At 35.8% G+C, this 21,560-nt stretch overlaps 2 protein-coding genes across 2 annotated transcripts; both read left to right on the top strand.

The window, feature by feature from the left end:
* Positions 1–1,179: 1,179 nt before the first annotated feature.
* LOC106345671 (pectin acetylesterase 1) lies at positions 1,180–5,819 on the top strand. Its single transcript, XM_013784839.2, has 12 exons — positions 1,180–1,996; positions 2,659–2,741; positions 3,621–3,750; positions 3,832–3,905; positions 4,001–4,087; positions 4,178–4,302; positions 4,385–4,445; positions 4,539–4,592; positions 4,668–4,745; positions 5,126–5,228; positions 5,341–5,486; positions 5,611–5,819. Exons 1-12 carry the CDS (start codon positions 1,774–1,776, stop codon positions 5,656–5,658), a joined length of 1,212 nt encoding a protein of 403 aa, XP_013640293.1. The 5' UTR covers positions 1,180–1,773; the 3' UTR covers positions 5,659–5,819.
* A 3,485-nt stretch (positions 5,820–9,304) lies between these two features.
* Positions 9,305–21,257, top strand: LOC106454365 (pectin acetylesterase 1-like; the record flags this gene model as incomplete). The annotated part of the gene is made up of 13 exons (XM_048749402.1): positions 9,305–9,353; positions 10,057–10,139; positions 12,258–12,387; positions 12,475–12,548; positions 12,670–12,760; positions 18,432–18,436; positions 19,495–19,619; positions 19,960–20,020; positions 20,118–20,171; positions 20,236–20,313; positions 20,684–20,786; positions 20,943–21,088; positions 21,207–21,257. Coding segments are annotated over 13 exons (1,050 nt in total), but the record flags the coding sequence as incomplete, so codon positions are not given.
* Between the last annotated feature and the right edge of the window lie 303 nt (positions 21,258–21,560).

The raw sequence follows: 21,560 nt of genomic DNA on the forward strand, positions 1-21,560 counted from the left end.
CTGGATCCGGATTCGGCCCTTCCGGATATCCGGATTTTGGGATCGGATCCGGATCGGATCTAGTACTGGAGGGATTCCACAAATGTACTTGTATACATTTATTCACCCAAAAAACTAATCTCTTATATATTAAAGGAGAAACATTGTAATAAATTCGTTCACACTAAACTGAACACATGTCACGTGTAAAAACATTGTAATAAATGTGTTCACATTAAAATGGAAACATGTTACATGTAAAGAGCTTCTCAGCCAAACTCTACATAAATATGTTCACCCTATGTACTTTATGTATTTAATATAAAACTCACATGCATGGTTCTTCTTTACGTTAATTTTATTGTTTACGAATAGAGCTGGACAAATTATTCATAAATTTTGATTCGATTTGTTATCCGTTTTGATTCGAACCTAAAAATCCAGATATCTGTTACACTATGAAGCAAATAAAATACTAAAATGCAATATCTGTAAAAAAACAAATCACAAATATCAATATTTATAGGAACATATATCCAATTTGATGTGTTATATGCATATATATACACATATATTTAAAGAATTATATATAAGTTATATATTATAGTTTATATAAATTTTACAATATTTTTGTTTTAAAATAATTTCATTTTAAGAATTTTAATTTTCATGTATTATTTTGAAAAAAAAGTCATTTAATATTAATTAACAATATCTTTATATATTTATCAACCATCTTTATATACTTTTACATACACATATATGTGCATATTGACGTTAGTACTTTATAACTAAGTATTTGCCACAATTGAAATATCTAATTTTTTGGAAGTTAAAATATTCTTTTTCTTAATGCTTCTTTCACTATCGACCAAATTGTAGTAAAATGATTTGTCTTAATAATTTTCTTTTCTTTTTTAACTATTATCCGTTTAGAAACTATAATATGAAACCATTGGTTCGACATCACGACTATCTAAGATTAATAACATGAAAACAAACAAATAATAGTAATTTTTGATTATCACAGGAAAAAAACCAAAAACATCAAAAATTTTAAACGAACAAACCAAATAACTATTTATTTAAAATGATAGTTATATTTTAAGAGATTAAAAACAAAAAACAACCTAAAACCGAACCGATATCCAGATTAAACAGCTTAATGTCTCCTTATTAAAAAAATATTGAAACTAATAATCACATCCGCACAAGGCGCGGGTTATTACCTAGTAAACAATGTTATATTGATTGATAAAGCAATGATTGGTTCTGCATTAAGCTCATATGGCTAGTTTTCCCATCAGATTCTTATTTTCCAAGTGTACCATAAGCATTTTTTAACAATTCAAATAGCAAAAGGCCGAACATGCGAGAGCAACAATATTTAGTGGAATTCATTTGCAAATCTTGTATGATTTACTGATTTTAAGATGTAGTAAAACTGTAAAAACAAGATAATAACAGAATCCTTACCAACAAAAGAGATCTTTGAAACCTCCGAAGCTTATCTGATCTGTTCTGTACAGTCTGTCTGTCATAATTTTTAATATCTAGTAAATTATATATGGCAAGATCATGCAGAATTCTTTACTGAAGAGTGCAGAAGACAAAAAAAGATTCTAATATATCTTTCATGTGACTCTATGATAGCATTTGTCTCTCTCTGATCTTTATTTTAAAATTGAACTTTTCCATATCAAAACGTGTTTCTAGTTTCTATAAAGGACCATGAACTTATTCGATGCTTTCTTCTCCGTTTATATATACTGACCACTTTGCATACGTCTCTACATGATCATTTTTAGTAAGAGGAAAATGAATGCTCTTTTGTGGAATTGGAGTCTCACAGGACTCTTTCTCTTGAGCATTCTTGCAGATGGGGTAATGGGTTCTGATGAAATGGATTTGTTTAACAATTTCAGTGGAACAAATGTGTTTCAGAAACAAGATGATGGTGCAGATGTTCTGATGGTAGGACTCACTCTGGTCCAAACCGCTGCAGCTGAAGGAGCTGGTAAATCTCTTTCTTCCATTTTGTTTCAGATCTAGGCTTCGAATGTTTCAAACTCTTTTTCCGTTGGTGTGTTTCTGTGAACAAAAAATTCAAACTAGAAAACATCTTCCAGGTTTTGAGAAAATAATTTACATAAAACGTTGGGTTTGACTTTTCCTTTTTACATTTTTAAGAAAACCAAACAATACTACAACGTCCATCATTGATATTGATGTTTCAATTTTATTAAAAATGAATTACATTAAAACATGTATTTAGATTAGTCAATAAAATAATTATATTATATATAATGCACCTGGTCTGGCGGGTTTTGATGATTTCAAAAAGGGAAAAATAATTAATACATAAATCTAAAAAAATGTTGGTTTATACAGAAATAAAATTAAAAGTTGGTTCCTTTTTTTTCTAAACACTCAAATCATAAGAAAAATAATTAATAGATACATGTGGATATAACTTTATAATAGAATAATGTATTTAATTTAAAGTCTTATACAAATTGGGTCCAAATTTTTTTTTTATGTTTTAATAAGAGAGATTTACCTCTAATATAACATGTAAAAGCAATGCACAAACACAACCAAACATTGGAGACCATGTTTTCATCAATACTATTTTATCAAAACGTTCTTAACTGATATTGACTAACTTTGTTGTGGCAGTGTGTCTGGACGGGTCAGTGCCTGGATATCATTTGTATCGTGGGTACGGTTCAGGAGCAAACAACTGGATCATTCAGTTGCAGGTTCGTACATTAGATATAGTCTTTACTCTTTATGTCTATATATATATACATATATACCTGGCGGCGTAATATAGCCTTTCCTAAGATCCATTTGCAATAATTTCCCACGATATCATAGCTGGAACCAGTATAGTATTTTTATTTCTCTTGTTAGTGTAGTACTGTGGTTAAGGTGTTTATAGTAATCCAGATTAGTAGCTCGAGATTAATAAAATAATGGAATAGACTCTACATAGTACAGACTACCTATCTTTTTCTGATAATCTAATTTTGTAGGGATAATACCAAAAATACTACTTCAATTGAAAAAAAGTTGGTCTATCAACTGAAAACATGGACCGTAAAATTGGAAAAATACATTAAAACTTATGATGTATAACTAAAAATACAACTGTTTCTAGACGTTATTGTTATGGAAAGAGGGAGACAGATGGGTGCAAATGTACTTATGAGTTTTGATTGGTATGTCTGCAGAATAATGCAATAGTAAAAGAGTTTTTGCAAAATAATTTATTAGTCGAATATAACACTTGAACTGAATAAAGTTTTTGAGAAAATAACTACAAAACGTTAAAATTTTGGGGTTTAGCAAGCCAGCTATATATGTGTCGTCTTTTAGTTAAATTTCTAATGCATCCAAATTAAGTGTATCTAAACTGAACGTCGTTAGTTTTCGTGAAAACTTAATAAACATTCTGAACAGGACAATATAGCAGAATCACGTGAAAAAACATGCTAAGGTTCATGAACGTATACGAACATTACACATTAACAATTACTTAATGTTCATCTTTACACATTCCGCATTCCGAGTGGGCTATTAGGCAAACTGGGCGGCTTCTCTACCTCATCACCTAATAAGGCCAATTTTTTTTAAAGGGGGGTGCGTGGTGTGACAGCATAGAAGATTGTCAGAACCGTAAAAGGAGTCGTGTTGGATCGTCTACCTTAATGGAAACACCGATAGAGTTTAAAGGAATACTAAGCAATAAAGCCGCTGAAAATCCAGGTTTTTATCTCAAGAACCCATATCGAAAACAAAAAATGTGATGTGGTGGAACTCTTATTGGGTGATTATCATGTTGCGCAGACTTTTACAATTGGAATAAAGCAGTAGTTCGGTACTGTGATGGCGCATCCTTTAGCGGTGATAGCGAAAACAAGGTTAGCTAAAACCATATAAACATCTCTTTGCTTCTGATTGATTATATAATTTGTTAGTAATTTAACTTGAGATTCATATGGTTGCTTACAATTAGACGGAACAACTTCAGTTTAGAGGAAAGCGTATATTTTTGGCCGTCATGGAAGATTTGATAGCAAAGGGAATGTGTCATGCCAAGCAGGTACTTACATTTTATATTTTGCATTTCGTTTCAATATTTCGTAGAACCCTAATAAGTTGGTAATAAATGTAATAATATTACCTTTGCAAGGCTTTGCTCAACGGATGTTCTTCTGGGGGTCTTGCAGCGATTTTACGCTGCGATGATTTCAGTAGTTTGTTTCCTCATACCACCAAAGTAAAATGCATGAGCGATGCTGGCTTCTTCCTCGACGCGTGAGTAATTTTTTTGTTTGGTTTTTATTTTCCGAATTTAATATGTATATTAAATGGTTTTGTGTCTTGTTTGTCAATGAAGGGTTGATATATCTGGAGCTCGTTCTATAAGGCGTATGTATTCCGGTGTTGTAAACACCCAGGTACGAGTAAAAGTGTACAACGTTATGAATTCTTGATGATGATAGGAAAGGTTGAAAGCTAACCAAAAAAAAAAAAAAATTCTTAACTTTTAGGGTTTACAAAACACGCTTCCTCGCACATGTACGAGCCATCTTGATCCAACTTCGGTATGGATTTCACGTTAGCTATTTTATTGTGAATGGTTTTCTCATTTCACTTAACTTGGTTTCTATATTTCACAGTGTTTTTTCCCTCAAAACATAATCAACCAAGTCAAGACACCTTTGTTTATTCTCAACTCGGCATTTGATTCGTGGCAGGTAACTTATTATTCGATCTCTGCTTTCCTTTTCTCGTTTACTATAGATGATGGATCATGGGGTTTGCCTCGTCTTTAACTATTTGTTGTGGCTTTGGTGAAATTAACGAATTAGCATAATTCATAAAAGAGAATAATAAAACTCGAGCAAGTCGCTATTTTTAGGGTTTTCCTTAATTAAGCATGTGAATCAAATAAATTAGTACACTCATGGATAATTTTTATAAGTCAACCGATAAAGATATTCTTATATCTATACTTCTTGATTTATAAGCCCCAACGTACTGACCCGTAACATTCATCTACTCACACGATAAGCTCCGTAGCATTATTTCTTGATTCTAAGTCAAACCAGAAAACTATCTTGTTTTTTCTATGCAGATTGAGAATAGTATAGCTCCACCATCTGCTGATCCGAGTGGCAGTTGGCATAATTGTAGCTCCAGCTTCAAGTGCAACACCTCTCAGATGCAATTCTTGGAAGGTAACTATAATGATGTTTTCATTAAACCTACCACTCTTTGATCTAATGTTTTGTTCAACATGGATACTACAACACTTCACGAGTTTTTATATACTAACAAACGGAGTTACAGGTTTCAGGATGAGCATGTTAGATGCCTTAAAGACCTTTTCGATGTCAAGCAAGAACGGAATGTATATTAGCTCGCGCTGGGCTCATTGTCTAGCTGGGAGAAAAGATACTTGGTCTCCTGGAAATTCTCAACCGGGTGAAGATACGGTAACAAAACAACTCTTGGTTGATGAAAACGAGTTTTCATATATTGTTTCGAACACACTTTTGTTTGGATTTAGAAAGCCTGTTGTTGATGCCTTGTTGTTTGAACCAAAAAAAAAAAAAACAGGGGATGGCTGTAGCTGTTGGAGATTGGTACTTCGAAAGAGCATTTTGAGAAAAATTAATATTTTTTTAATGCATAGTTGTATCATTAACTAGCATATGATGATGGTCAGAGAGTTTTAGAACCTTTGTTGTCTTCATTTCTTTAGAATAACGATTTTATTATGGTGTACTAATTTAGGGAGCATGTGAATTTTTTACTAAATTAATCGATAAAAAAAAGAATGATACCTATGTACCATGAAAAAGAGTTTAGAATACATTAATACAAATATATAATGTGTTTATAATTATTAAAATAACACTAAAGATTATAGGCTTCAGTATATTAACTATTTACCGAAAAACTGAATATTTTGTAGGGGTTAACACATAGATTTTGAGAAAAATTTAAAAAAATATAACAATATTGTTTTAATGCATAGTTGTATCATGAAAGAACATATGATTATGTTCATAGAGGTTTGGAACCTTTGTTGTCTCCGTTTTTCTAGAATAGCGATTTTATTGTGGTTTGTCAACTAATTTAGGAAGAATATGAAGTTTTACTAAATTAATTGATAAAAAAATATGACGATGCCCATGTACCATGAAAGAGAGTTTAAAATATATTAATACAAATGTATAATAATTTTAGAAATTTTAAAATAACACTAAAGATTATAGGTTTCAGTATATTATCTATTTACCGAAAAACTGAATATTTTGAAGGGGGTTAACACATGGATTTTGAGAAAAAATTTGAAAAAGTATGAAAATGTTTTTTTAATGCATTGTTGTATCATGAACTAACATATGATGATGGTCAGAGAGGTTTGGAACCTTTGTTGTCTCCGTTTCTCTAGAATAAAGATTTTATTATGGTTTGTCAATTAATTTAGGGAACTTATGAAGTTTTACTAAATTAATTAATAAAAAATATAATGATGCCCATGTACCATGAAAGAGTAGTTTAAAATACATTAATACAAATGTAGAATGTGGTTAGAAATTTTAAAACAAGACTAAAGATTATATGCTTCAGTATATTAACATTTACCGAAAAATTGAATATTTTGTAGGGGGTTGGTTAACACATAAAATTTGAGAAAAAAATAAAAACAAATATGACAATACTGTTTTAATAGATAGTTGTATCATAAACTAACATATGATGATGGTCAAAGAGGTTTGGAACTTTTGTTGTCTCCGTTTCTCTAGAATAACGATTTTATTGTGGTGTGTCAACTAATTTAGTGAGCATATGAAGTTTTACTAAATTAATTGATAAAAAATATAACGATGTACATGTACCATGAAAGAGAGTTTAGAATACATTAATACAAATATATAATGTGGTTAGAAATTTTAAAATAACAATAAAGATTATAGGCTTCAGTATATTAACTATTTACCCAAAAACAAAATATTTTGTAGGAGTTTTTTTTTTTGACAACGAACGGCTATTCTATTACTCAAACTTGAGGTGATCTGGGTAACCAAACCGGAATAGAACAAAAAATAAAATAAAGTTCCCTATGAAAAGTCCTAGCAGTCCTAGCTAGAGAGTCTGAAATCTGATTTTGCGCTCGTGGAACATAGGTGATCTTGAAGTCCGGAAAGCATATCTGTAGAGTCTCAATCCTTTCTAATTCTGTTGCGAAGCTCGGCCATGCACGAGGCTCCTTGATCATATCAATCAGCTCCTTATAATCTATCCCAAAGCTCTGACATGTCGAATGTTGAAGCATATTCTCCATCGCCCATCGCAGTGCTTCTACTTCTGAATGCAAGGGTGATTCAAGTCGAGGTTTCGTGTCCCCATAATTTAAGCATTTTCAATGCTGTCCATCCATAACCATCCACATTCACTGAACTGATCTGTGGGTGTCCATGACCTATCTATCATGCAAATATTGTTCAAGCTTAAGACTTGAGGTTCCTCAGTGCTGTGATCTCGTACAATTGGCGGCACCCTCTCATTTGCATTAAACAAGGCTTGACATTCACTCTCTGCATAACGAACTAACTCCAATGGATTTCTGTCTATCCCTCTAAAGAGATTGTCATTACGGACCTTCCAAATGTACCATATTATCCAAGGATAAGGATCCATGTCTAATTCAGGTTCAACAATGCTGTTATTCCTCCAAAAGAGATAGTCCATATTAGCATAAATACTCGGTACCGGAAAGATATCTGGACTTGTTGGGGTCGCTGATAGGGACCAAACTTGTAGAGCAGGCGGACACTCGAATATGGCATGAGTTACAGATTCTTCTGGTTCTCCACATCGTGGGCAATAATTATCGCACCTCATATTACGCCGTACTAAGTTCCTCGTTACAGCGACATTTGTGGGAACCAAAATTCGCACTGTCGATTTTCGTTTAAATTAGGAAACTAGGAAAACCCTAATTTCCCAGAGATCCCGGATATCTACTAATACCACACGTCAAGCAATCAGAACACGAGATAACAACGATAAAGTATAAGGAATCGTAAAAAAAGAGCAAAGATAAGTCTTATTACGAATTTGCGTATGAGCGTTTACAACAAGGTATTAGCCTGGGCTCGAGAGCTGTCGGCGAGATTCCTAGTTCTAAAACCCTAAGACGGCAAAAACCTAATTGAGTCGCAGCTCGAATAACAAAAACGGAAAATTACCTAAAATTGCTCTAAGTGCTAAGTTTGTTGTGTAAAAGTTTTTTCTCATGCCTCTCGCCTAGGAATCCTTATATACTCGCTCCTAGGTCGGTTTACGCTTTTCCATTCCTGCCCCTAAGCCGTCATAGCTCAAAATGGGGATATTTCAATTTTTCCGATCTTCGTGATTATCTTCGAAAACTTCAGATTTATCCGCAGAAACTTGACATTTATCCTTTCCTTACGAACCAAGCATAAACCATCATACGACTTATGGGCTTTTGGTTAAGAAATCGTAAGTGGGCTTCGAGCTGCGTTTTAGGCCTCCTTGGGCCGTCTTTGACTCGAAACGTTTATTATGGTTTCTTCGATAAAAACAAACTTCCCGCAGTTTTTATCGTAAAGTTTGACTGATGACTTCAAGTGACGAGAAACATAGAATGATTTAGCCATGGCCTGCGGGAGATAGCATTAAAGAGTAGACGAGAATACATGGATTCGTGGCGTATCGATGTTTTGGGAGAGCTCGGTCGCTGGTCGCTATGTAGCGACCTAGTAGTACGTGTGCTCGGTCGCTACGTAGCGACCGAGCTGTGTGCATGCTTGGTCGCTGCGTATCGATCGAGCTTGGCTTGTCCGTGGTCCGATTGCCATACTCGAGCTCGTCCATGACCAGTCCGGATACGTGTCCGTTGTCTTGGGACAATTGGTATTTGGTTCAATCGAGATTAGAACAAGATTTTGCCGTGAGGTTCTTTGTAAAGATTCTTTTTACGAAGAATAACTTTCGTAAAAATTGTTCATGCTGATTTTTACGGAGATTTGGATGTTAACTTCGTCGTGACCGTTTTTGACCCCAACAGTTAGCCCCCCTGCCCGTTAGAATCGTGGATTTTTTATGAGATTCTAGCGTGCGGTTAGGCGAGTTAGGCAAGATAGACATGTTGGACGAAGTTCGTATCCGAAGATAGGCAAGATAGGCATGTTGGACGAAGTTCGTATCCAAAGATCCGTAGACAAACATTGACGAAGAAAAACTTATGCATATAAAGAAAACTTTTTTTTTTTTATTGGGGCTGCGCCTTATGAAGGCTGCCTACGTACCCTTGTCGAAGGGATCAAGCCTTTCGCAGTTCGTTTTGGAGTTAAGATGCTTACAATCTGTTTTCCAATGAGACATTTATGGTTTAGTTATGTGTCATGCAGAGATTATCAGGCATGTTGCTGCCGATGGCATTTTATATGGGCGTAGAGGGAAGACTACGGGTTGTCATCTCGTAATCTAACTCTATGTGAACTGCTATATCTGTGATCTGTTTCGAGAGTTTTCCGCAGTGTGTAAACTTTGGGGATTTCTGAAGACGCTCGAATATTGGCCAAGAGACAAATTTTGGGATCTCGTATCAGGGTGTTTGATACTATTCCTAGAGATGTTAGAGACCAGTGCGCTGGGTTTAGGGCAAGACCTAGGTCTAATCACGGCTTTAGGGGGTGCGATGACTACTTCGACTTACGTTACCCGTATCGTTTTCGACCTGATTCCATCCCGCTTTAAAGTCCATGATATGTTCTCGGCTTACGTGACTTGTATGGTAGGAATCGAGCATCTCTTCGAGGATAATTTTTAAGTCTCCCGAAAGTGCTGACCAAAATTTCAGATTTTTTTTATATAGCATTATTACCCTTGTTTCGGGTGTACGAGAGTTATCTCTACGAGATGGCTAAGTCTGTTTAGGACGTTAAGAGTTTGTTGTGATCAGCAACAAACTTATCGGTAGATATTACCGTTTTTGAGTCTTCGCGAAGTATATTAATGTTGTGGCAGTATGTCTGGATGGGTCAGTGCCTGGATATCATTTGTATCGTGGGTACGGCTCAGGAGCAAACAACAGGATCATTCAGTTGGAGGTTCGTGCATATATAAGATATAGTATTTATGTATATTTAGTATATACAACTGTTTTTATAAGTTATAGTTATGGAAACTAAAACCCTAAGAAGAAGGCAGGTAAATGCAAATATTGTACTTATGAGTTATGAGTTTGATTGGTATGTCTGAAGAACAATGCATTAGTAAAAGAGCTTTTGCAAACTAGTTTATTAGTTATTTTAAGTATATAGAGTTTCTGCAACATAATTACAAAACTTCAATATTTTTGTTTTCAGCAAGCCAACTATGTATAGTCTTTTACTTATATTTCTAAAACCTCCAAAGTGGATATACTGGCCGGGATCAGTTTTCCTGAAAACGTAAGGAACATTCTGAACGGTTCAAAATAGCAGAATCACTTGAAAACAATGATCATTCATCAGGGCCGGATCTGAGATTTCAAGAGCTCGTATAAATTTTTTTTCATAATTTAGAGACCTTTATCAATGTTAAATCCCTCCAAAAATTTTGGAGACCGAGACCAATGTCTCATGATCGGGCCCTGTCAGTCATCTCCATGTTAAGTTTCATGAACACATACGAACAGAGAACAGTAAACATTAAGATCAACTTAATATTCATCTATACATATTCCACATTTATTAGGCAAACTGGGCGTCTTCTATACCTCATTGCTAGGGATGTTAATATGGGCTCAACTAAACTCATTTGTAACCCTAACCCTCATTTTTTTAAACAGGGTTTAAACATGGTTGGTCCTAATAGTATCAGGTTTAAATTCTAACCCTTTTATTTTAATTCACACAACTATTATACAATATTTAATAATGTTTTTCACCAAAAAAACTTAAAGTCGAGTTTTCTCGTCAAAAACTAAACAACGAAATTTTTCGTCGAAACCGCAAAATCGAGTTTATAACTAAAACAACAAAATCGAGTTTTCCCTCCAAAAATGCAAAATCGAGTTTTTCGTCAAAACTTCAAAATCGAGTTTTCCCGCCAAAAAATCAAAATCGAATTTTTCGCCAAAACCTCAAAATCGAATTTTCCCGTGAAAACGTAAAATTAAGTTTTTCTGGAAAACCCATAAAACTTAATTTCACGGTTTTGGCGGGAAAACTCAATTTGCCGGTTTTGGAGGGAAAACTCTATATTGCGGTTTTAGTTTTGGCGCAAAAACTCGAATTTGCGGTTTCGGCGGATAAACTTGATTTTGCTGTTTCAGCGGGAAAACGCGATTTTGTAGTTTTGGCGGGAAAACTCGATTTTCCGGTTTCTGCGGGAAAACTCGTTCTTGCGGTTTTGGCGGGAAAACTCGATTTTGCGGTTTTGGCGGGAAAACTCGATTTTGCGGTTTTGAGGGGAAAAACTAGATTTTGCGGTTTCGGTGGGAAAACCCGATTGCCGGTTTCGTCGGAAAACTTGATTTTGCAGTTTCGGCGGGAAAACGCGATTTTACAGTTTTGGCGGGAAAACTCGATTTGCCGGTTTTGGCGGGAAAACTCGATTTTGCGGTTTTGAGGGGAAAAACTAGATTTTGCGGTTTCGGTGAGAAAACCCGATTGCCGGTTTCGTCGGAAAACTTGATTTTGCAGTTTCGGCGGGAAAACGCGATTTTACAGTTTTGGTGGAAAAACTCGATTTGCCGGTTTTGACAGGAAAACTCGATTTTGCGGTTTTGGTGGAAAAACTTGATTTTGCGGTTTTGGCAGGAAAAATTGATTTTGTGGTTTTGGTGGAAAAACTCAAATTAGGTTTTGGCGGAAAAAAACACAATTTTTGTTTTTTGACGGAAAAACTTTATTCTTAGTTGTGGAGCAAAAACTCGATTTTGCGATTTTGGGAGGAAAATTTTTTATTTTGATGCTCAACAAATTGGAAGAAAGAATCATATCATATCTTAATTTTTCTAGTTTTATCTTTAAAATTTAAGAACAAAAATAAATGAAATATTTTTTTCAATTAAATGAGCTAATCCTGGTACCAGTCCTAACCCTTGATTATAATTGGGTTGAAATAGAATTGGGTTAAAAAATGGATGAGCTTATAATAAACAAAAGAGGGTTGGACCCTAACCCTGTAGTTAACATCCCTACTCATTACCTAATCATTAAGGACAATTTTTTTTGTGAAAGGGTGGTGCGTGGTGTAACAGCATAAAAGGTTGTCAGAACCGTAAAACTAGTCGTGTTGGATCGTCTACCTTAATGGATAAACATATAAGTTTTAAAGGAATACTTAGCAATAAAGCTTCTGAGAATCCAGGTTTTTATCCCTTGTTGAAAACAAAAATGTGAGGTAGTGGAACTGTCATTGAATGATTCTCATTTTTTTCTAATCAAAGTTGCGCAGACTTTTACAATTGGAATAAAGCAGAAATTCGGTACTGTGATGGCGCTTCTTTTAGCGGCGATAGCGAAAACAAGGTTAGCTTATAAAACCATAAACATCTATGTGCTTTTGATTGATTGTCTATATATGCATTAATTATCATTATATAATTCAGTAGTGATTTAACTTGAGATTCATACGGCTGCTTACAATTAGACGGCCCAACTTCAGTTTAGAGGAAAGCGTATATTTTTAGCCGTCATGGAAGATTTGATGGCAAAGGGAATGCATGTGGCGTGCGAGGCAGGTACTTACTTAGATTCCATATTATGCTTCTTGTTTCAATATCTCTTGAACCCTAAGTTATAAGTTGGTAAAAAAAGTGTAATAATTTTTCCTTTATGTTGTAAATGAAGAGGGGAACTTGTGTGTATTATTAGGTCGACCAACTTGTCTTTAAATACATATGGTAATGACGGTCTAAGCACTGGATCGACATGAGATCGTATTTATCCTTAACTAGATAATGACTAGCAATACGTAAGATAAACACCAACTATAATGTAGATAAACACAAGAGTAGATAGGCGCCAGTATGATCCTGCGGATGGGCTTGGCCCGTCTTGCTACACGGGCTGATAAATGGGTCGATCACTAAATGGTTTATAACACTCCCCCTTGATCGACACATCCGGTCAAGGTTCATTCATGCTTTGGATGTTGCCTCAATAAAACCTCTCTTGACAAACCCAAAACCCAATGTGGTAAAAGGGAAAACAAGACAGGAAAAAGAGTACACACATGAACTCCCCCTGATGAATGCATCACCGAAGATCCTTCAGTCGACGCATGCCTATCTTCCATATGAGCTTCTTGAACGTTGAGGTTGGTAGTGACTTGGTGAAGAGGTCGGCTGAATTCTCACTCGAACGGACTTGCAATACTTGGACCTCTCCTGCCTTCTGAAGCTCGTGTGTAAAGAAGAACTTAGGAAGAATATGTTTCGTCCTATCTCCTTTAATGTATCCATCCTTAAGCTGTGCGATGCATGCTGTGTTATCCTCGTATAGGATGGTCGGTGGATCCTTTCCTTTGATCATACCACAAGTGGTACGAATATGCTGTGTCATGGATCTCATCCATACACTCTCACGGCTGGCTTCATGCATGGCTAATATTTCTGCGTGGTTAGAGGATGTGGCTGCCATGGTCTGCTTCATGGACCGCCAGGATATAGCTGTCCCACCGTGTGTAAAAACATAACCAGTCTGAGATCTAGCATAATGTGGATCAGAGAGATAACCTGCATCAGCAAAACCAACTAAATCTTCCTTAGATTTGTTAGTAAACATAAGACCCAAGTCTTTCGTTCCTTGTAGGTAACGAAGTATATGTTTAATCCCGTTCCAGTGCCTTTGGGTCGGACAGGAGCTGAACCTAGAAAGTAAGTTCACAGCAAAGCTGATGTCTGGTCGTGTGTGGCCAGCTAAATACATCAGAGCTCCTATGGCACTGAGATAAGGCACTTCGGGACCAAGGACTTCCTCATTTTTCTTCTTCGGACCAAATGGGTCAGTGTCCGGACCAAGACTTCTCACGACCATGGGGCTAGTCAATGGGTGAGACTGGTCCATATTAAATCTTTTGAGTACTTTTTCTGTATATGCCTTTTGATGCACAAGAATTCCATCTTTCATATACTCAAGTTGCAATCCCAAACAAAACTTTGTTTTTCCAAGATCTTTCATCTCGAATTCTTTCTTGAGATATTCAACAGTTTGGGAAATTTCTCCAGAGGTTCCTAGGATATTTAAATCATCTACATATACTGCAATGATTACAAAACCCTTATTGAACTTCTTTATGAATATGCATGGGCAGATCTGGTCGTTTTTGTATCCTTCTTTCAGGAGATATTCGGACAGTCTATTGTACCACATTCGACCTGATTGCTTTAATCCATAAAGAGACTTGTTCAATCTGATACAATGTTGTTCTCGAGAACTCTCTTTGTTTTTCAATTCAATACCATCTGGAATTTTATGTATATCTCATTATCCAGTGGACCATATAAGTAGGCAGTTACAACATCCATTAACCGCATATCAAGACCTTCTCTTACAGCCAGACTTATTAGAAATCTTAAGGTCGTAGCATCCACCACAGGGGAATAAGTTTCCTCATAATCTATTCCTGGTCTTTGTGAGAATCCTTGTGCAACAAGTCGTGCTTTATATCTCACAACTTCTCCTTTCTCATTTCTTTTTCTCACAAAAACCCATTTGTATCCCACTGGTTTTATGTTGTGAGGTGTCCGGATGATCTGTCCAAACACTCCTCTCTTTTTCAGTGATTCTAACTCCACATTAATGGCTTCTTTCCATTTCAACCAATCTGGTCGTTGCATACATTCTAGCATAGATGTGGGTTCTAGATCCTTATTATCCATCAATTCGACTGCTACATTATAAGCAAATATATCACTCATGTCGACATGTTTTCTGTTCCATTTTCTTCCAGACATGACATAATTTATTGAGATCACAATCTCTAGTCCGAGGATCCTGCCATGTTAAGGATGTTTGATTCCATTTTATATCCTGTACCAGCTTACCATAATCTCCCCCTAATGCTGGATACTGGGATTCATCAAAATGACAATCTGCGAACCTGGCCTTAAAAAAATCACCTGTTGTTGGCTCTAGGTACTTAATAATAGAAGGGGAATCGTATCCAACATATACTCCCATCCTCCTCTGAGGTCCCATCTTTGTTCTCTGTGGTGGTGCTATAGGCACTTGGACGGCACATCCAAAAACTCTTAGATGGGATATATCTGGCTCATGACCCGTTAGTAGTTGGGATGGCGAGTATTTGTGCTCACTAGATGGCCTGATGCGAATTAGCTCAGCTGCATGTAGTACTGCATGTCCCCAAGCTGATACTGGGAGTTTGGTATTCATTAAGAGTGGCCGGGCAATCAGCTGGATCCGTTTTATAAAGGATTCAGCCAGGCCATTCTGAGTATGGACATGTGCTACAGAATGCTCCACACTTACCCCCATGGACATACAATAGTCATTAAAAGCTTGGGAAGTGAATTCACTTGCATTGTCTAGACGTATAGTCTTTAATGGAAAATCTGGAAAATGTGCTCTCAGTCTTATTATCTGAGCCAGCAATCTTGCAAGTGCTAGATTACGAGTTGATAGGAGACAAACATGTGACCATCTTGTGGATGCATCAATCAGGACCATAAAATATCTAAATGTCCCACAGGGTGGGTGTATTGGTCCACAAATATCAACTTGTATTCTTTCTAGGAAATTTGTCACTTCCTTATTCACTTTGGTACGTGATGGCTTAGTAATTAGTTTCCCTTGTGAGCATGCTTCACATGTGATATTCTTAGGGATAACTCTTTTTGTTTTCAAACTGTGACCATTTGAATTTGATATGAGTTTTCGCATCATGTTCGAACCGGGGTGTCCCAGCCGATTGTGCCAAAGAGTGAACTCTTCTTTGAATTCTTTATTCAAGACGGCATTAGCCTCAACAAGACTGGTCTGGGCATAATAAAGACCAGTCCCACACGCAGGTATAGTCTCAAAGACTTTCTTATTGCCTTGGGTGATTTTATAAATCTGTAGGAATTCTTTACTTCCTTCACCCATTGTTTCGATGTGGAAACCATTCAGTCTTATGTCTTTAAAGCTCAATAGACTTCTGTTTGAGCTAGGTGAGTACAAAGCATCTTCAATCTCAAGATGTGTACCTTTTGGCAATAAGATATTGGCGTGGCCATAGCCTTCAATTAAGCTAGCCGTGCCAGCTATAGTGGTGATGTTAGCTACCTTATGTGTGAGATGTATGAAAAATCGTTTGTCTCTCAAAATGGTGTGGCTGGTGCCACTGTCCACCACGATTGTATCCATTCCACTTTTCATTCTTCAAAAACAATAATCATAAAGTTAATGAACAATAAAATTTTCAGAGATGGTATCTTTAATGATCTAATTCTTAGGCATATGAGAAATGAAAAAAAAATTTATTCATTCATAAGGATAAAGTTAAATCCAAAGCCAAACACTGATAAATAATCTTAAAGAACACCAAATCCAGGGGAAAACAATAAAAAACGATATGGAATTTTAATTCCTTATTTCAGTATGTCTGAAGTTTCAAACTCCATGTGATCAACTTTGTCTGACTCGTGCTGGTGATCCTGGACGTCTTCCAAGTCATCATCATCATCACCATCATATCCCGGGTCTCGAACCATGTTAGCTTCCGGGTTTCTTTTTAAGCTCTCCATGTAAAGCTCACACAAATGCTTAGGAGTTCGGCAATTCTTTGCCCAATGATTACCCATACCACATCTGTGGCATCGATCAGCTTTGATCTGTGGTTTAAAAGACACACTACGGCCTCGGCCACGACCACGGCTAAAGCCGGGTGTGGTACCGCGACCACGTCCTCGCCCGTGTGCTTTAAAAGAACCACGACCTCGTCCTTGACTTCTTCCACGGTTTGGACCGGGATGGTCATTGTGTTGGACAAGGTTACTCTCTTTCTTTGGCTCTATAGCCAGCTTAGAGATGTCGGGTAATGGAGCTGTACCAGGAGGTCTCATCTCACTGTTTTTCAATAACAGTTCGTTGTTAGCTTCAGCCAACAAGAGACATTCTATCAACTCAGTATATGTGGCGAAATTCCTCTCTCTGTACTGCTGTTGCAATACCATGTTGGTTTGAGGAAACGTGGAGAGAGTTTTATTAAGCATCTCTTCCTCGGTTACTTTTTCACCACATAACCTTAACAAGGACACAATTCTGAACAGGACTGAGTTGTACTCGTCTACTGATTTGTAGTCCAAGAACCTTATGTGTTTCCAATCATATTGAGCCTTTGGAAGCAACACCGTTTTCTGGTGGTCATATCTTCGCTGTAAAGCGATCCAAAGGTCATATGGATTTTCCATGGTCATGTACTGAGTTTTCAAGTTCTCTTGGAGATGGTGGCGTATCATGTAGATAGCTCTATACTTGTCTTTGTCACTGGAATTGTTGTCTTTGGTGATTGTGTCACCAAGATCTTTTGATCGCAGCATGATCTTTGCATCAAGCGCCCATTCCAGGTAGTTGTCACCATTGCTTTTCAAAGCACTGAAATCAAGATTCGCAATCTTTGACATCTGAAAAATATTTGTAGTTTATCCCCATTAGTAAGAAAATAATCGGATCATTCACATACTCTTTCAGTCGGATACAAGCAATGCAAGTAAATAACAATATTTTTTTTCAATGATCCAAACGATTTCATGTATATGCAGGAAGGTAAAGTTAAACCTATACATCTAGGATAAAGTTAAATCCATTGCATGAAATCTGATCAGTTTTATCAATTTTCGACATGAAAGTAAACTAATCAGTATGAATGATCTATCCTAATCAGATGATTTCATGTGATATGCAGGAAGGTAAAGTTAAACCTATACAAAATCGAGATAAAGTTAAATCCATGCATGAAATCAGATTAGTATACATTTTCAAAAAAATGCAATCATTTCTTACTTTTATTTGTTTTCGATATTTATCAGATTAAATATAATGATTTGATAATGCTAGTATATCAGTAATAATCCGAAATTTATTTATTTTCAGATAAATACTAGCAATTCCTATTCCTAGTAGGATTAGAAAAAAAAAATCGATATTTTCTGATAAATGCTGAAAATCCTATTTTTTTTTTTTAAGATAAAGATATAAGGTTTTAAAAAAAAAAGGAAAATCGAATTAAAATATATAATATATTGTTTTCAGTCGGATTTATCAAAAAAATCGGATTTATCTTTAAAATTTCAGATTTATCTATAAGAAAAATCGGATTTATCTTAAAAATATTAAAAAAATTCTTTCAAATTTGAGACAGGTTCTAGTCGATTTCAACATATCAGAGAAAGACTTTAAACATTCAAGAACAAGTTTCTAATGCAAGCAAACAATCAGATTAAGTTGATGCAGCAGTCGGATATGTAAAAAAAAATTGGTGTAATTGTCAACCTAAAAGGTTCTAGCAATTAACTCACATCAGGAAGATTAAAAAAAATCAAACAAGCTTAAACAGGGTGAAACAAGACGAGATTTAAGCTTTGAAAATAGATTAGGGTTTTAGATTTTATTCTGCAAAGACATACGGCTAGATGTAGCTGTATGTATGCGGCTGAGGGTTTAAATCCTTTTTGGTTTTGTTTTGAGTTTTCTGAAGATACCTGAACCTTTTGTGATGAGTTGAACGGTCTGTGAGGAGAGAGAGCTGCTGCTGGTTGCTGACAGAGAGAAAAGGAGGCGACTGGAAGAGCTTTAGGAGTCGCCGGAAAATAGCAAGAGATCGTTTGGTTTCTGATTTATGGGTGGTGGATTTTTGGAAGGGTTTAGAGACAAGGTCGTGCTGATAACGTGTTGTGAATGAAGAGGGAACTTGTGTGTATTATTAGGTCGACCAACTGGTCTTTATATACATATGGTAATGACGGTCTAAGTACTGGATCGACATGAGATCGTACTTATCCTTAACTAGATAATGACTAGCAATACGTAAGATAAACACCAACTATAATGTAGATAAACACAAGAGTAGATAGGCGCCAGTATGATCCTGCGGATGGGCTTGGCCCGTCTTGCTACACGGGCTGATAAATGGGTCGATCACTAAATGGTTTATAACACTTTAAAGACTTTTTTTTTTTTTTTTGCTAAGAATGTTAATATCATAAATGAAAGAAAATGTTACAAAGTTGTTTCCTATACAAATGATTTCTTGGCAAAAAAGAGATAAAAAACAAAAAAACATTAGAACTTATCCAGACATGTGTAATTAGACTGAGATTAAATCAGCCAACTAGCCATAAGGTTTTGGAATCGTCTTCTACGTCTCCTGGCATGGATTGTATTGATGATGGTTCGGTTGATTTCTTTGAAGATCACAAGCGCTGGGATCGATGTTTGGTTGTGCAAAACGTTGTTTCTCTGCCCTTTAAAGGCTTTGCCCAACGAATGTTCTTCTGGGGGTCTTTCAGCGATTTTACGCTGCGATGATTTCAGTAGTTTGTTTCCTCCTACCACTAAAGTAAAATGCATGAGCGATGCTGGCTTTTTCCTCGATGCGTGAGTAATTTTTTTTTCAAACGAACTTCGTGCAATTGATGATGAAAATTAATATATACTGTGTTGTAAATAAAGTGAATCAAATAAGAAAAAGCTAAAATACTTAGAAAAGAATACGATTGACCAAATATCTGTTTTAAAGTTTATATATTGATTACGTGAATGTATAATATTTTAGATTCATATTTATATAATTTCAAAACTCAATATTTCTTTTTCTTTTATGAAAAACTTATTTATCATCATCCGGCCCAATTAATGAATATATTTCCGGTGCACCGAGATTGAAATACTCCAGAGTCAACATATTGACTGGTTTGTGTCTTGTTTGTAAATGAAGGGTTTATATATCTGGAGCTCGTTCTTTAAGGCGTATGTATTTTGGTGTCGTAAATACCCAGGTACCAGTACAAGTGTGCAACGTTATGAAGTCATGATGATGATAAAGTTGGTTGAAGACTTGAAGCTAACCACAAATATGTTTTTCTTAACTTTTAGGGTTTACAAAATACGCTTCCTCGCACATGTACAAGCCATCTTGATGCAACTTCGGTATGGATTTCCTGGCACATGTACACGCTTCCTCATTACTTAACTTGGTTTCAATATTTCACAGTGCTTTTTCCCTCAAAACATAATCAACCAAGTCAAGTCCCCATTATTTATTCTCAACTCGGCATTTGATTCGTGGCAGGTAACTTATTACTGAATCATGTGATTTTCTTTGTCTTTAACTATGTGTGCGGTTTTGGTGAATTTTATGAACTCGCATAAAAGAGAATAACAAAACTCTAGCAAATTGCTGTTTAGAATAACAAAACTCTAGCAAATTGCTGTTTTTAGGGGTTTCCTTAATAAAACATGTGAATAAATTAGTACATTTCTAGGAAATTTCTTTTAGGGTAAGGTGATAAAGATAAATTAGGTGAATCTATACTTCTTGATTTATAAGCCCCGATCGCTGACCCGTGGCCATATCTACTCAGTCAATCGAGTAGAGCTCCCTGGCAATATTTTTTTTATTCTAAGCCAGCAAGAAGACTATCTTGTTTTTTTCTATGCAGATTGAAAGTAGTATAGCTCCACCATCTGCTGATCCGAGTGGCAGTTGGCATAATTGCAGCTCCAGCTTCAAGTGCAACGCCTCTCAGATGCAATTCTTGGAAGGTAACTAATGATGTTTTTATGAAATGTACAACTCTTTGAACCCACGCCCTTTAGGACCAGAACCTTAATCCGGTGCCTTAGACCAACTCGGCCATATCAACTAGGTTTGATGATCCTGGAAGGTTACTAATGATAATTTCATGAAACCTACTACAGGTTTCAAGATGAGTATGTTAGATGCCTTAAAGACCTTTTCGATGTCAAGCAAGAACGGAATGTTTATTAGCTCGCACTGGGCTCATTGTCTAGCTGAGAGAAAAGACACTTGGTTTCCTGGAAATTCTCAACCTGGTGAAGATAAGGTGAGAAAAAACGCAGTTGGTTGATGATAATGAGTACTTTTTATATTGTTTCGAACACACTTTTGTTTGGATTTGAAATCCTGTTGTTGATGCCTTGTTGTTGGAACAAAAAATACAGGGGATTGCTGTAGCTGTTGGAGATTGGTATTTCGAAAGAGCAAAAAAGTAAAGTTCACAGACTGATTGTCACAAGAAACGTTGTTAACGAGATGTTTGTTACACTTTATTATATTGTTGAGTCTTTGATTTTCATAGAAAGGCAGTGAAGGGATTCCATAAATGTGTTTGTGTCAATTTATCTGCCAACCAATAGTTAACAGATTTTTTTTGAGAAAACTGATAGTTCATTATGCCAAACAAATTCTTAATATTGTCGTAAAATTTAAAGCCAAACAAACATTTGTAGGTTTCTCCACTCAGATCTAAGATTCGAATCTCAGACTATGTAATTTTTTTTTAGATTGCACGTTAT

Source organism: Brassica napus, chromosome C3 (genome assembly GCF_020379485.1).
Source record: "Brassica napus cultivar Da-Ae chromosome C3, Da-Ae, whole genome shotgun sequence".
In the NCBI taxonomy this organism is placed as follows: Eukaryota; Viridiplantae; Streptophyta; class Magnoliopsida; order Brassicales; family Brassicaceae; genus Brassica; species Brassica napus.